The sequence below is a fragment of the Podarcis tiliguerta genome (assembly GCF_965153285.1).
Source record: "Podarcis tiliguerta genome assembly, chromosome: 12".
NCBI lineage: Eukaryota > Metazoa > Chordata > Lepidosauria > Squamata > Lacertidae > Podarcis > Podarcis tiliguerta.
In genome coordinates, this window is record NC_139545.1 from 4,974,339 (window position 1) to 4,991,323 (window position 16,985).

The window sequence follows — 16,985 nt, forward strand, 5'->3', positions numbered from 1 at the left end:
TGGATATATGTGGCACATATATACCCACAATAAAAAATAACACAATTTACAGCTAAACTTAAAGTTAACTTTAAGTACTTTTATTTTAACGTAGATCTGAAAATCAGCTGGAATAAAATGTACTGGTTTAAAACCTAGTACTTCAGTTTAAATGGGATCTGGATTGAACTATCTGCAACATAGTGTGGTCTGCAGATTAAAGTCATGATTTTATCCTCTCATGTCCTCATTGGCAGTACAGTGCTATATTTATGCCTGCCTAGAAGCAAACCATTCTCGCTTTTTGCAAAATAAAGATGCCTGTTGAGTATGCTGCCATCCATATGAAAGCTGTCAGCTACTGAAGATAAAGAGGAACTCTGTTGGGCAATATGATTAAGGCACAGGCTACACAAACAGCAGGTCACAAAGTAACCTCAGAGCAGCAGTCAGGGAGGGCTGTATGCCTGAAAGCTACGAGGAAGAGCCAACTAAGTCATACTCGCAAGTAGACCCACTGAAACCATTGGACCTCTGAGTATGACTAATGTTGGGTATTGACCTACAGCTGGAGCTGTGAAGGTCACTGGGTGACAATGGTCTTTTAGCCTAACACCTAACCCACATCGCAGTGTTGCCGTAAGGATAACAGTGCAGGGAGGGACCACTATGATGATGATGATAATATTCTCCCCATCATATTCCCTGATTTCTAATTTTCATTGCATGTTGTCCTCAATTTCATCTGCAGCCCAGTAACAGTTTCACATGTGATCCATGGTCTAGACAGAAGCACATATTTCTTCCACATACACCCAAGTTATCTTTAGAATTGCACTGCTCTAATTTATCCACAGGTTCACATAGTGAGCACCTAATGTTGCATATACTGAAAAAACAATGGTATTGACTTGAACTGATGCAATGTTTTCCTCCACAAAACATTTATTTATTTATTTTTAAAAAAAGAATAATAATGTCAGAAATGGAAAAGCAGCTTGCCTGGCAATATGTCTGCTGACCAAACATTGAGCATAAATCACCTTTCAAACATATTTCTGTATGGGTATTTCTTTTTAAAATTTATCAGGCAGCTTTCCAAAAATCTTTACTGAAGGCACAGAAAGTTTTAATTTGTTTTAGACTATTCTACTGTGGTTTTAACTTTTGTATGTTTTAAATTATGAATGTAAATTTTTTAGTGATAATTTTATGATCTTATCTTTTTTTGTAAACCATTTTGGGGGTTTTTATGTTCAAGTGGCTTATAAATTTTATGGATGTATCATTTTAAAAAATGAAAAACAAGGTTCCAGTAAAACCACAATTATACATAATAAAATATCCAATAAGAAATTAACATAGCAAATTAATATATTAAAACTACTTTATAGCCAAAATGCTAGTCCAAAACAGAAATACCATTATGAAAGGTAAGAGCTTCTCTTGGAAAGGAATTCTGCAGGTCAGGTGTCATGATGGAAACAGCAATAGTCCATGTCAGTCAAATATTTCATTGAGAAAGATGTGAAGCGAAGAGTCCTAAAGATTACAACAAAAGCTATGGTTCAGTACACACCATGCTTATGCTAAGAAGGTTAGGGAAGTCAGAATCCCTGGTTGCATATCCATTATGATACCTGCTGAGCATCATAGAATTAAATAAAATTCCTTTCTTCCGTGGTGATTTGTTATTATGAATGCGCTCCACAACCCTCCACACCACGGTGAACTGGAGATATAGCCACACCCCCCCCCTTTGATTAGATTAAAGGTACTTTTCTTGCATGTGAAGACCCCCAAGACCTCCCAAAGAAAGACACAGTTGACGCCAATATTAGTTTAAGGTTATTGGCATAATTTTGGCCACAACTTTTTTGATTACAGAATGTGAGTAGTTTGCTTAGGCCTTGGTTCGACCAGCTGCACCTACAACTGACACCGGCAGAAGTCAGGAAGGATAAACATACTGGGGGAGCATTGGTCCCAACCTCACCCCAACATGCTCCCAGGTGCTCTGTCGTGACCCTAACCCCTGGAAGGGGATTGGACAAAAGTATGGTGAGCCCCTGGATTCCTTTAACGGAATACCCTATCGCACACTGGGAGGGGCAGGTGTGACAACCTTCCCTCTACTACACCTTGAACCAATGCCTAACTGCCAAACCTTACAAAGTTATGACGATTTGCTACGTGGCAGGCAAAACCCAAGTGGCACCGGTCAATCAGCCAAATGGGAAAATTCCTACCAGGCCCCTGGCCCCAAAGCAGATGACCCACTATGGCATAGCAAGGTCATAGCAAGACCCTAAATATAGGGAGGGTGGGTGGGTGATCTGATGCATGAGGCGCTACAAGGAAGCTCAACGCAACGTGCAGCGGTATAAATAGGTCCCCCCGCTGCAAATTCTCTCAACCCCATTGGCCAGAATTACCCCAGCAACCGTGGGACCCAATCAGGTTGTTGTGGCTACCCAAACGATCCCACCCACACAAACGGTAAGGTCTCACCGCAGTGCGTGCCCTCCGTGATAAGGACACGATTTAGGTGTGTCTGTTTTTCACTGTGAGATCTCATTCATACTATAATCAGCCACAGAATAATGAGAGTGGTTTCTCACTAAAGAATATTAAAATACTGTGATACATCAAACATTAAACGCTTCCCTAAACAGGGCTGCCTTCAGATGTCATCTAAAAGTCTGGTAGTTGTTGTTCTCTTTGACATCTGGTGGGAGGGCGTTCCACAGGGCGGGTGCCACTACCGAGAAGACCGTCTGCCTGGTTCCCTGTAACTTGGCTTCTCGTAGGGAGGGAACCACCAGAAGGCCCTCGGTGCTGGACCTCAGTGTCTGGGTAGAACGATGGGGGTGGAGACGCTCCTTCAGGTATACTGGGCCGAGGCCGTTTAGGGCTTTAAAGGTCAGCACCAACACTTCGAATTGTGCTCGGAAACGTACTGGGAGCCAATGTAGGCGTTTCAAGACCGGTGTTATATGGTTAGGAACAAATGGCAACGGTTTTAGCTCTTGCCAGGAAATAGAAGGTAGTTGATGGTTTTGGTGAAAGCTTCCCTTGCCTAATGGTTGGCAACCATTTTTATTTTAGTCTTGAGTCAGGTCGCAAAGTATTTTTTAAGTATTTGCATTACTACACTCCAAGCTATTACTGGAAGCAGAGATTTCTACATCTGTACAAGGCAAAGCCTTTCTATGACCAAACTAGATGTCTTTTTTTTTTTTTTTGCATAACCAGTGTTTGGCCACAGTAAAATAATTAACCCAATCTATGCAAGCAGAAAACAGCTATTTTGAGACTTCATATAGCTATCAAGAGAAATACCCCAGTGTGATTTGTTCATCAGTTGTTCTGTTTGATGGTGCTTTGGAACTCTGGAGTGGAAATCACTCAACTTTCTATATAGCCCTCTGCCAAATTTATTGCTTGGCACAGATTAAGAGACTTTTGAGTAATAATAAAAAAAAGAATTTGACAAAGTGGTGGGTTCTCTCCCACCCTACAGGTTCAAGGTGCATTTTTACAAAATTTCAACAAAATTAGAGAGATTATTACAGCAATTGGAAATAATGTTAGAGACAGTTAAGTAAGCTGCTCAGACAATTACCCCCCAGGAACTGAAAATTGATGTGCAGTATATAAAATAAAAAGAGGGTTAGTGCTGAAAGCAGCAATTATATCTCTTAAGAACTAGTAGAGAGTAATAATGCAGCATTCAGATGTCTCTGTAGCAACTTGAAACTTTTCCTAAAGAAATAAAATGTTATATTCAGTTTTGAAAAACTGCTAGTTTGATCAAAGCCAAGTTCCTGATTGATCTGAAAGGAAAGATTAATAAAACTGTTAAATTTTTATGCATTTCTCATAATCTTATCTAGTAAAACGATTTGTTCACATGAGCAATTTCCAAAGAATGAGTCAGAGAATTACCTTTTTTAAAAAAATGATGGTGATGATGATATAGATTGTTAGGAGGAAGCAAAGCAAATACTGGCAGTAAACAATAAAAAATGGGGGAGCAAAAAGCAACAGAAACAAAAGGACCCTGTCCGCTGGAGGATTCCCCATGCACTGGGAAAATATGGCCAAACTGTCCTCTTTTTTGCTTCTTAGCAATCAAGTCTCCGCTTATAACCAAATCCGGCCTGTTTGTGAAGGAGTACATCAACTGTACTGCACAGTAGACTTTTAACAGTCTTGAAGCACAAAGGTCTGGAAGAAAACTAAAGTTATGGCTAAATGAATGTATCTTTAGGAAAATTAAAGTATTCTTTGAGCCTAATATTCTGAAACTCTTGGCATACAAAAACTCAGTACTACAAGGGAAAGCCAATCAACATTTGTGTTAAGTTTTATTCCGGTTGATTCATTTTGAAATGTCTCTTCCCATCCTATCCCATCCCACTAACCACAAACACATTTGCCCTGAGCGCATTAAAGGTAAAGGGACCCCTGACCATTAGGTCCAGTCGTGACCGACTCTGGGGTTGCGGCGCTCATCTTGCTTTATTGGCCAAGGGAGCCGGCGTTTGTCTGCAGACAGCTTCTGGTTCATGTGGCCAGCATGACTAAGCCACTTCTGGCGAACCAGAGCAGCACACGGAAACGCCGTTACCCTTCCCGCCAGAGCGGTACCTATTTATCTACTAGCACTTTGACATGCTTTTGAACTGCTAGGTTGGCAGGAGCAGGCACCAAGTAACGGGAGCTCACCCCATCGCGGGGATTCGAACCGCCGACCTTCTGATCGGCAAGTCTTAAGCTCTGTAGTTTAACCAACAGCGCCACCAGTGGGGCATTAGCCACCAGAAAAGATTAAGATCACCTCCCTGCTAGGACACAGAAGACACTCAGATAAGAACTGCATGGCACATGTACCTCCATGATTCTGTAGTGGGGAGGGGGGGGGTCCCGTTTGGGATTGTTTTGTTTTTTACGCAGTGCAGTAATTGAGACTGTGATTTGAAATGGAACATGTACACTGGGGGGAGAGGGACTTAGAAACCCTTCCTCCTCATCACATTTTGCGTCTAAAAAACTCCTCGGCCATTTTTATTCCTGCTGGGGAAAAGATGCAGCAGAAGAAAACTCAGCTGGGGGAGGCATTTTGGTGGGGAAACAGTGCAAGGGAGAAAAGTTAAGAAGCCAACAATTCTCCCACAAAATATTTGCCATGCTCTCTAAATAGCAAACTACATGCTATGCTTGCAGTTCCGTAAGTGTCCCCAGAGGCTGTTCCTCATATGAGACTGGAAGCGACTCTGGGTGAGATAAAAGTGGTTGCAAAGGAGTTGTTGCAGGGGGGTAAATTACAGCAGGGTGGGAGGTTCAGCTCCCCTCACCCAAATGCCCCCTTTGCTTTTTAAAATTAGATCACCTTTAACCTTTTTACACGACTGGAGCAGCTCTGTTTTCAAACACATTGCCATTTCCAGTGCGGCTCATTAGCTCCATGTGCTCAAAGAATGAAACAAAACCAGCAATTATGATGATGTTGCCCATTGAACTGTACTTGCGAAAGCAGAGGTGGGCAGCATTTTTCCTGTCTAGAATTGCATCCCCTTAGGGGTAATTTGTGTTCTGAGTCAACTAGCCAGGATTACAGACCATTCTGTTTCAACTTCCATCGTGGCTGCATCAGATTAGACTTTCCTATCTTAACCTAGAAGTAAACCCTACTAGATTGATGAAAGTAACTCTCAGATATATGGAGAATTTTGGTTTGGGGGTGGGGGAGTAATACAGACCAATATAGCTACTGTTCCAGAACCCAAGTGAAAGCACTTTTATGTGACTTTAATGTGCTACACACACACATATTAAAATAAAATACTGCTCTTCCCAGTTGTTCTGAAGCTACAAAGAAAAAGAGAGAAAATGCTTTTAGAAGCTAGGAATAAAAAGGAAGGAAGGAAGGAAGGAATTTATGGGATGGAAGAATAGGGCAGGTTCAGAAAGCGTCTCTAAAATCAAGAAGCTACAGGTCTAGAGTCCTGTGTGCTAGAGAATTTGCAGAGCTAAGCAGAGTATTGGAGATGGCTAATTCTTTCCAGGAAAACTATTTCACCTGGCATTTAGGAATGAATTCAAACAACAGATAAAAAGATAACATGTGTGTGTCCATTTCTGAGATAAGCTGTTCATGCTCAAATATTCTGAAGATTCCCCCCCCCCCGCCCACCCGCCGGTTGCACGGAGCAATGCTGAGTATCTCCAGAGGGATTCACGTCTGTTGGAAAACAGGTTATGATGATGCATAGGCTCTTGAGGGAGGAGAAAAAAGGTTAAGTAGTCAGATTCTCACAGTGTCAAAGAGGACAATCACAAAAGCAAAAGAAACATCTGAGGGACATGAAGGTTTTTCATTTTCTTGCTGTCTGAGCTTCTAAAAGATTTCTCATCCAATTTAGCCATGGCATTGTGCTTGGGTTACATGAACCTCCTCTTTTGGGTTTCATTTGTTCCAGGCAATGTGCTATGAAGCTAAGTAAAACACAGACATTTGGAACATGCTTTTATTATCACAAATATTTCCAAGGCTTCTTTTCACCAATTCATGCACTGAAGTTTGGATATAAAAATCTGTTGACACTTTCACTGCTCACAGTGAAATGTCTGCATGGGGGGTGGGGGTGTTACTGAAATCTGCTATCCTGAATCCAGCAAATGAAAATTACACCCAAACACATTTTTCACTGTTGACTTTTTTCAGCTTGCCATCCTACCAGCATCTCATCAAATCTGGCTGCAAGATTACATATTCTGATTCTGAATTCAATATTAACAAACCCAAGGAATCGTCTAGTGAACAAACCCAAAGCACAAATAATGCATGGCAGCCTATACCACGTGGGTGCCGGCCCATCAGCACTGGGGCTGATGGCAGTTTAAACCATCTGGAGGGCACAAGGTTGGCAAAGTCTGGTGTGTGAACTGATCAGATAGCAGCAGTATTACTCCTTTCATAAATATGTCCCATTATAAATTTACCTAAGTAAGTGTTTTCAGTGTTGAGAAATGCTGTGTAGTTTGTGGTTATGGAAACAATCAACACTGTTAATACGGGAAATATATCAGCATACAGTGGTGCCTCGCAAGATGAAATTAATTCGTTCTGCGAGTTTTTTCGTCTTGTGAATTTTTTCGTCTTGCAAAACACCACGGTGTATTGACGGTTTCCCATAGGAATGCATTGGTGGTTTTAAAAAAAAGACGCAAGACGTTTCGTCTTGCGAAGCAAGCCCATAGGGAAATCCGTCTTGCGAAGCAACTCAGAAAACGAAAAACTCTTTCGTCTTGCGAGTTTTTCGTCTTCCGAGGCATTCATCTTGCGAGGTACCACTGTACGTGGATCTTACAAACTTAATTGGGGCCAGTTTGTATTAACAAAGAATTAATACAATTAGCACTCTAAATATAAATGTTTAACGATATGAAAAGAAAAAAAATCAGTTTAAAGTAATAAGAACTATGGATAGAAGAATCATTAAGAACCTGCATTCGGTTTTGGCATACTTAATGCCAAATATCAGTGGCAAATATTAGGAATGAATGTATGAAAAACATGACACAATCTTAATAATTAGCTGTATTTCTTGTAACCAATTTTTTATTATGTAGAATACTTGTTAATTTATACATCTGATTCAAGAAAAAATCTTTAGTATTGGCTTTCTTCCTTTTCCTCCCCCTTGAGAACATTCTCTTGATCTTTTGATACAACAGTTAGATAAAACTCTCCTACGGAGCAAGAGTGCCAGTCGAAAGAGACTCTCTGGCAAATATCAATAGCTAATCTGTCATTTTTGAAGAAATAGTTCTATCACCTAGGTTTTCAACCAGCTATTTTTAAAATGCCTCAAGCTATAGGTCATTTACCCGCAACCGTAAGATCCCTTAAAATAATGTGGAAGACCTTTAGCCTTTTACTGTTTTCCAGCTATATTTAAATGCATTCCAAAACATATACATCAATTAACTGATGGCAATGGAGAGTGCCTCATGTTCATTCATACAAAAATGTTCTCGGTAGGGGCTCATGCACACAAACACTTTATAGACTTTTTAATCCGCTATGTTTTTGGTCACCCAGGCTGAAAATATCTGTGGTGAGATAGCCATTTGAATGTATTGTCATGGATCCATGCAGTATGCCACAACAAATGCTTTAAAAAAAAAGATTCTGGTGGTTGCCAAATCAGAAATGGAACGGTCCATCTCATCACAGCTATTCTCAATTTGAGGTCCTATCAACCGCCACTACAGGCTGAATAAAGTAAAGGTAAAGGGACCCCTGACCATAAGATCCAGTCATGGACGACTCTGGGGTTGCAGCGCTCATCTCGCTTTATTGGCCGAGGGAGCCGGCGTACAGTTTCCGGGTCCTGTGGCCAGCAGGACTAAGCCGCTTCTGGCGAACCAGAGCAGTGCACGGAAACGCCATTTACCTTCCCGCCGGAGCGGTACCTATTTATCTACTTGCACTTCATGCTTTTGAACTGCTAGGTTGGCAGGAGCAGGGAACGAGCAACAGGAGCTCACTCCGTCATGGGGATTCGAACCGCCAACCTTCTGATCGGCAATCCCTAGGCTCAGTGGTTTAACCCACAGCGCCACCCGCTGTGAATAGGAGCTTCAAAATGGCCACCCAAATTGACTCAACTACATATTTGTGTTCTTAAAGTATTATTAACCAGATGAATAGCATAGACTAGCATAGATCCATATTATACATTACGAGAACCAAATCTAATCCTGTATGTTAATGTTAGGGCCAAACCCCCAACCCCACCCCTGGAAGTTCAGTGTTTAAACATGATTACAGTGGTGCCTCGCAAGACGAAAAGAATCCGTTCCGTGAGTCTCTTCGTCTAGCGGTTTTTTCGTCTTGCGAAGCAACCTCATTAGCAGATTAGCGCTATTAGCGGTTTAGCGGCTATTAGCGGCTATTAAAGGCTTAAGGGATTAGCGGATTAGCTGCTAAAAGGCTATTAGCAGCTTAGTGCCTTAGAAAAAGGGGGTGGGGAGCGGAAAAAAATCGCAGCAACTCGCAAGACATTTTCGTCTTGCGAAGCAAGCCCATAGGAAATTCGTTTTGCGAAGCACCTCCAAAACGGAAAACCCTTTGTCTAGCGGGTTTTCCGTCTTGCGAGGCATTCGTCTTGCGGGGCACCACTGTACTTGGAATTACTGATCATTGGTTTCAGTTGCAAATTTGCATGGTCCAATACGCTGAGACTGTCATGGTCTGCGATTCTGCAGCGGTGCAACACTCTGATACCTCAACACTCTGCTACCCTAAACTGTGTTTCATATAACCGACTTTTATTTTGTTCTGTGTATATCGCAGTGCTTTTTTGTTGCGATGGCCGACGGCTGATGCAAATAAAGTTTCATTCATTCATTGACTCTGCTACCTCATTCCCAACTTATTCTGCAGCATGTGAATACCAGAACCATTTGACCGAATACTTCATTTCACATTACAACCCAGAAATGAAATCCGTAGATATTCAAATGTGGAGATGCTATAGGATTGCATCTGTTGGGTCTGCAAAGAACATGCATGCAATTCCTCCCCTGTACAGTACCGATCTCATGGAGAGAGGCTAGGCACATACAAATTCTATGCTCACAGGGTCCTTGCAGATGACCAAATCAACTCATGATGGTAGGGAGGGGGCAACTGGACATTAGCCCCTTTCTGCTTCCCGTCATACTTAATAGCTATGAATTTCATGGCATGAATTTCATGGCAAACCAGAGGGAATTTTTAAAATCGCATTTCTTAAAATATCAAGACAAGCATCTCTGTGTGTTTTAAACCACACACTCATATATTTTTTCTGCAGAAAAATGATCATGACCTTTTGTCTTCTTTAGTGGGGAATTTTTATTTTCATCCATTTGATATTCAGCAAAGCAAAAAGTTGTTTTTTTTAAAAAGTCTTGTTACAGCTACAGATCATTATAAGATAAGAAGCTCAACCATGTCTCTTCCATGTATAGTACACAGGAATAGTAGCCCTGGCTGGTATTTAGCTTATCATGAGAGAATCGAAGAACCACAGAAAAGGCACTTGAATGTAAATGTGTTGCCGGAAGATAAACATCTGCACTACTGAAAGACTGCAGCATGGCCAACAATTTAAAGGTCATATAACAAGCATTGTATGCTTTTTCCTCTAAGAGTTAAAATGATGATAATGTTTGAAAACTGTGCTTTAAAAAACAGCCTGACCTCATAATTGGCTTCAATTATCACCAGTTATGCTGAATGCAAAATTAAAAGCCAGGCAGAATAAAAATAAACAAGTGTTCCTAAGACCAATTAGTGAGAAGCACGTTTGCAGAGGGCTACTGTCAGTTGTTGTAATGAGAGTAAAACTATTTACATAAGAAAGCAAATTAGGCTTAAGGAAGGAAATAGATCCTCCTGTAAAACAAAAAGGCCCACAGTGAAATACATACTTTAGCTGGAATCTAGGACAAGGTCCAAAGAATTGCATGGAATAAATTAACTAGATAAAAAAATATATATTCTACTGCAAATATTTATATTGCAAAATATTGCTGCAACATTCCTGAATCTTCTTACAATAATAATTTTGGAGCGAGTGGGTGCTATGCTTAATAATGTAAAATAGTATGTTCCTCTAGGGATGCTTCATTTTCAAAGTACAAAGGTATTCATAAATATTAAAAGAGGTTTTTTTAGACATGATGCTTCTTACACTGGTATTTCCTGCACTCAAAACCTGTATTCAACATGTCCTTGTCCACAAACATCCCACTAACTTAGGAGTCAATGAATTCAAGTTACAAGAAGGGAGATTCTGAGGAACAGCAGGAATAACTTTCTGACAGTGACATGGGCTTAGTCAGTATTTTTGTTAGGGGCGGCAGGCCTTTTGTTGGGGGGCCAGAACCTCAGTTTGCTATGTATTTTTACTGAATTTTTTTGGGGGGGAAGAGCTGCCGCTCCTTGCCCCCCCCCGCCACACCCATAGACAGTGAAAGCTCTTCCACAGCAGAGCAGACTTCCACAAGGGGGGTGGGGTGGACTCAACAATTCTATGGCAGGGGTCAGCAAACTTTTTCAGCAGAGGGCTGGTCCGCTGTCCCTCAGACCTTTGGGGGGGGCAGACTATATTTTGAAGAGAGAGAAAATGAACAATTTCCCAGTGACCAGCTGCTGCTTGGGGGGGGGGGCGGTAAGTTTATATTGTAAATGGCAGGGGAGTGGGTTGTTTCTGCTTGATATTCCTGGGTGATCTGGGGTGAGACCTTTTATAAGCCTCCCCCAAATTTCACCTGGCCCCCAAACTTGCAATGACCAGAAAATGAGGTGCTTATGTATCTAATTCCTGCAATCCTTCTATCTTTCAAATAAAGAGCAGGAGGGTCTCGGTATTCTTTCATACTCTGCACACTTGTTTTCCCCAGTGGTGGAGGAACCCTCTCTGGCACCCGGGGTGGGGCAGCCCTTATGGAGTATGCATGCACAGCATGCCGTATGGAGTGCGCATCCACAAGAGCCCATACGGTTGCCGTGCGAGAGGCAGCCCGTATGGGCACCCATAGGGACAGTGCGCGAGAGCGGCCGCCCGTATGGATGCCGTGTGAGTGGCGCCCATATGGACTGCGCGCGCCCTCAGCCGCTCTACAGCTTGGGGAAGACAGGGGCCATCTTGTCACACACACACACCCAGAGTGGCACCCGGGGTGACCCGCCCCCTCCGCCCCCCACTTCGTACGCCCCTGGTTTTCCCAGTGAATTACTTGCACTCTATACAAGGAACATGGATAGCAACATGGCAGCCTGTGGAACTCCATCTCAACCATGATTTTAGAGGCCTATCTGCAAAATGGAGCGTAATAATGGCGTACATTGAGAGAATAAGTGAACCGTGCCGTACAATGCTTCTCACCACTGTGTTAAATTGGATTAAAATAAGAGTGCAAATTTTAATAAACTTTATTTGGGGGGAGAGGGAGTATTAGAAATGCTAGGTTTGGTCTCTGAGAGAGCTCTTTTAGCTTTAAGAGTTGTTTTGCATGAGGTACTGCTTTTTCTATCATCTTTGTGCTTTGATGCTAAAAGCCAAAACTATGGGTCTTTCCCTTCGAAACCAAACATAATGATTTTGGCTCTCTCAGGGCATTGGCACAGTCTGTATTGGGGTCTGTGACTCTTTATTCTGCTTGGTGTGAACAATATAAGCTAAACATCATATATTTATAGGAAATGCAATCTGTTATTAATTACAAGTTTCTTCTCAATATATACCTTTTCTTCAAAGTTACTTTAAGTCACAGATAAGTGAGAATTTTATCATAAAACACCTATTGTACATCAATACAGAACTACTTATGGCAATATCAACTTCAAATTATAGCAATATGCTGCTACAAATTTGGTTAGTGTTATCATCTGGTTAGTATTCTCCTATAAATTTTGTTAGTGTTACTCTTCTGGGTAGAATGCTGAACAATTGTAAAAGAGGCATTTGAGATTAGAAAATAAAGCTGATATAAACCAAAAGGATGCCACTGATATATGCCAAATAAGCATAAACGGTTTCTTTGAAAATGTATATGTAGTTATGTAAATAACTACACAAAATGAGAATATTTACAAGCTGTTGCTTGCTTGATAGGGATCACTCTACCTAATTAATGTCACCCTTTTCTTTCACCAGCTCATTTAATCTCTTCTGTTCTATTGTGTTTGCGAAACCCGGCAAACGTAGAAATGTACAGCTCGACTTGGGCCCTGAGGCCTGAGGATCAAGATGGTAGGCTGGCTTTGGTTTCCCGAGGGAGCGCAGAGCCAGAAGGGTGATTGGACACAGTGACCTGTCTGCATGAGATGAGACAAAAACAGGAGGGCTGTAATACTGATGAACTAACCTGTCACTCACAAACTCAGGTCTTGGGGGAAGATGGAGGGGGAGGGGAAAGAAGTTAGAGCCAAAACTGGGACTGAGCAAAACAAAAAGACAGCATAATGGTTAAAGTAATTAGATGACGCACTGGGCAACGGTGGGTACAGGAGGAAAATCTCATCCTTTCTGAAAATGTTTTTTTTTTTTTTTTAAGAAACAATAAGGAGATAGTGGGTACTTTGAGGCAGAGGATGTTATAGCAAGGTTGCTGCATCTGTCAAGGATCAGAGTTTGATTCCAAACACTCTGGATATGAATCAAAATCACAATGAGCAATGAGCTTCTAAATCTTGACATGCCGGGCAAGGAGGTTGTTCGTTCAGAGTACTTGGCTGCTTAATTGCTTGCTGGGGGGGGGGGGGGGAATAATCCGGAGGGAAGTTGCACTTTCAATTTTGCACCTCCCCTCCAGTTTGCCCTGTTGCTAGAAGCTGTCGTTCACATTGTAGCTGTCACGATCACCTATTGGCACTTACCAGTGGGACCCAATTTGGAAAGCGATGCTTAGAGGCAGCTAAGTATCAGGATGAAAAGATCAGGAAATGCCTTGTAATTAACTGAGGGAGCAGTCAGAGTTGATTATCCTTTTAACATTAGGCCTGCCACTTGTTCGAGTTTCTGTTTCAAACTATTTAGGGTTTATGTTGCGCTTCTACAGGCAATTTTATTTTTAGGGAGTTTTGACAGTCCTACTTGTGTCTGTTCACACCTTGCAACATGGTAGTTGTTCAAATGGCTGTTCATGAAATAGTAACCTAATTATTGTGCTCCCGGAAATATTGATCAGTAATGCACAGCTTTAAAGATAACACTATTTTTTTAAAGAAAAGTTTCATAATCATAGTAGCATGTGCAAATTTTCTGAATGAACTTTTTTTTCTGCACAGATTTTCAGTATGTGAAAGAAGCAGGTTGTAAAAATAGATATGAAATGTGCCAGTTTTCCTGCTGATTTTTAGTAGTTAAACACGTGCCTATTTAATTGTGGGACGTATCTTAGAAGATGAGCCATATTACTCAACTGTCGTTTACTGCTGACACTGCCCAAGTAATTATATTTTCCTATGAAATAAGCATTTTCATTAATCTGACAAAATAGAGAGGCTGCCTGTTATGTCTTTAAACACTACATAAGACCTGTGGGGAAATAATCCGAGTAACAAAATGTTAGCTTTATTTACTGTTTATCTTTCATCACCATATGGGGTGGTACCATCGGCTCAGTCAAATTCAGCATAGGTTCATTAAAATCATTGGACTTTAGTTAGTCATGACGACTAACTTAAGTGTACTGATTTCAGCTATTTGACTTTGAATACGATTTAGTCTGATTCCATTCACTTATTCCTTTTTGAAGGAAAGACTAAAGTGCTACAAGGATACTTTTTTGCACATTTTTGCACAGCATGCGTTCTATGTTCACAACATACACATGTGCATTGTGCACAGGTATAAATGGAAAAATAGTTTGAACTGGTATATCACTTGCTACATATTAGGTTGCATGCAAAGTAATAAGATGAGTCGCCGTTTTACATTTCACCCAGGCTTCACACCTGCTTTAAAATGTCATTGTTTTCTTTAAAGTGTTTGTTTTAATAGCTGAAATGCACATATTTTTTCAAAGTAATTCAGTCAACTTTTTATTCATTAAAGCAAAAATATTGGAGTGTCTAATGTTTTCTCAGCTATTTATAAGTGTTTAAAGCACAGACATGTAAAACAGCTATTGTGCTAAGGAGAAAGTTATATTAAAGATGACCTTACAAGCAGCACCAGTGTTTGACAAATTTCCCCTCACACTTTTTTAGTAAAAGTTGCATATGTAACCAACAATGATGCAGCTGTTTTAATAGTTACTGAATGTGCATATTCCTTGCTGAGAGCATTTTAGCAGATGACATTAAAATTTTAAATATTTCCACATATTTTTATACTAATTTAATATGTGCACCCTTTTTTAAACTCAAAATGTGCTCACCAAACCTATTCATCTGAACCTAAGTTTGGGAATGGTTTCGATAAAATATGTGTGTGTATTTTCACACACATATATTTACAGCAATGCAAGGCTGAGGTAAACATGATACTGCATATCTGACCTTTTCCATCTCAAATGCATTACTGAAGATGCTGATATTAATAAACCATGTGCTCTGTGAGACTTCTACATTTCACTGTAACTTAAGTTAAAAACACACACTGAAAGATGCCTATTTGCTTTCAGCTTCATATCTCTATTTAGGAAGCACAAATACAGAAGCATCACTTTTAGCAGATTAATCGCATTGCCTTCGAAACATATTAAACACAAACTTTTAAGGATTCATAAATGTCTTTTCTCTTCCACTGACACACAGGTCAGTAGCTAATGAGCAGGTGTTGAGTACTTAAAATTTTGTTGGCAAATGTAAAGAACATCCCTAGCCCCTTTCCCTTCCGCTACTCCTATATTAAACTGTACTCTCCCCTCTGTATCAGGTCTGTCTTATCACTTTAGGTTATAATTTGGAGCCACATGAAAAGACAATGATTCTCTTTTTTTATCCTCTGGTAAGTCAACATCAAGCTCGCAACACCACGCACACAAAATAACGATACACACAGACTATGCAGACTTCTCAGAAAATCACAAAACCAAATGAAATGTCAAGAGAAGGACTCACACTGACCCATTTGGAAGACAAAGACGGCAAAACGGAAAAGCTCTAAAAAGCAGCTTGTGAGGCCTCTGAGAGATGTCCTTCTGGCATTTCATCACAGCAGCCCCAGACCAGTTTCACCTCCCTGGATACAGCGAAGGGAGAACTAAACAGAGCTGTTTATTAGAGCTGTTGTGCTGGATTGCATTAGGAAACAGGAGCAGACCACCTGGACCTTTCAGATTGTGGCAGTGTGTTTAATTTGCAAGCTGCCCCTCTGCAGCAGCAGAAGCAAGGGCTCCTACGTTCACCAGGCTGGATATCGCACATTATCTGGGTTAGAAGGAAAAGAAACACCCACATGCTACACAGTCAAAGAAGACAGTCGATCCACAAAGAACAGAGAAAACAGAAACCGCAACTCCCTATGTAAACATTGCAAGCACTTTTTTACACTTCACTTGTTCCTGCTTCCACATATTTGAGCCCCAAACACAAAGATAGATAGATTAAGCTGGGGCTAAAAATTCCAAATTGGATTCCTCAAAAGCAGAGTGTCATTTTTTAACCTGTTCTACCCCTGGCCAGATTGATGTGGCCTTTTGTTGCCTTCCCTCACTGCCTCATCCCCCCCCCCCTTACTTTCTGCTCTGCACTTGCTGGTCGCTGAAGCTACAGACAGAAAGATGGTACTGTAAATATGAATTATGTGAATCATATGGTTAGAGTCTTGTGGGGTGGGGGAATAAAAGGGGAGTTGAGAAATGGCTGACTCCATACCTGACCAATTACAGCTTGCATGGTCCCTGTGTCCTGCTGAGCTGCAAGATCGCAATCCATCATATGTAGTCTTTGAAAAAGAGAATGGGGGTTTCTGGCATGCATCTGTCAATCAACTTCTGCACTCCCAACCATCACCAAATGCAACGGGGGGAGAGAAAAAAAGTCAAGCTGCTCCACCAAATAGGATGAAACAGTCATGTGACCTTCAGCACTCTCTCTCCTACATTCATATACTTCCATATAACGTATGAATTTTCTGCAGATATGAAATGACATTGACAAATACTCGATATCAAATAAATAAAGCGAAACAAACAGCTATTCATCCGAGGCAAAACACTTGCTGAAAATGCAGCCTCAACACAGATTAATCCTAACAAGTTTGTAGCTTTATTTAGAAAACCAAAACTTTCCTACGAAAGGGCTATGATTTACATATGCCTGGTCAGAGAGAGGTAACCCTTTGCTTCCTGTTGCTCTCCTTTTTTCTGCACTGTCCTAGTTTGATTCCTCTTCTGTTAAATTTCTTTGGTAATCAAAAGACTCACATTGTGCTCTTAGGAGTATGCACACACCTGTAATTACGAGAGCATGAGAAATAAATTTAGGGAAGTTG

General features: G+C 41.0%; 1 protein-coding gene across 2 annotated transcripts in view; it reads right to left on the reverse strand.

Moving 5' to 3' along the window:
- The window catches only part of POU6F2 (POU class 6 homeobox 2), a 305,677-nt gene extending 289,181 nt beyond the window's left edge, over nt 1-16,496 (reverse strand). Inside the window, exon 1 of one of the 2 annotated variants that reach the window (XM_083407054.1) lies at nt 16,367-16,496. In XM_083407054.1, coding sequence (XP_083263180.1) covers nt 16,367-16,471 — 105 coding nt within the window. In that variant the 5' untranslated portion in view covers nt 16,472-16,496. Of the gene's footprint in view, nt 1-15,616; nt 15,727-16,366 lie in introns of those variants that run through there. The other variant, XM_083407055.1, reaches the window with a different exon arrangement.
- Between the last annotated feature and the right edge of the window lie 489 nt (nt 16,497-16,985).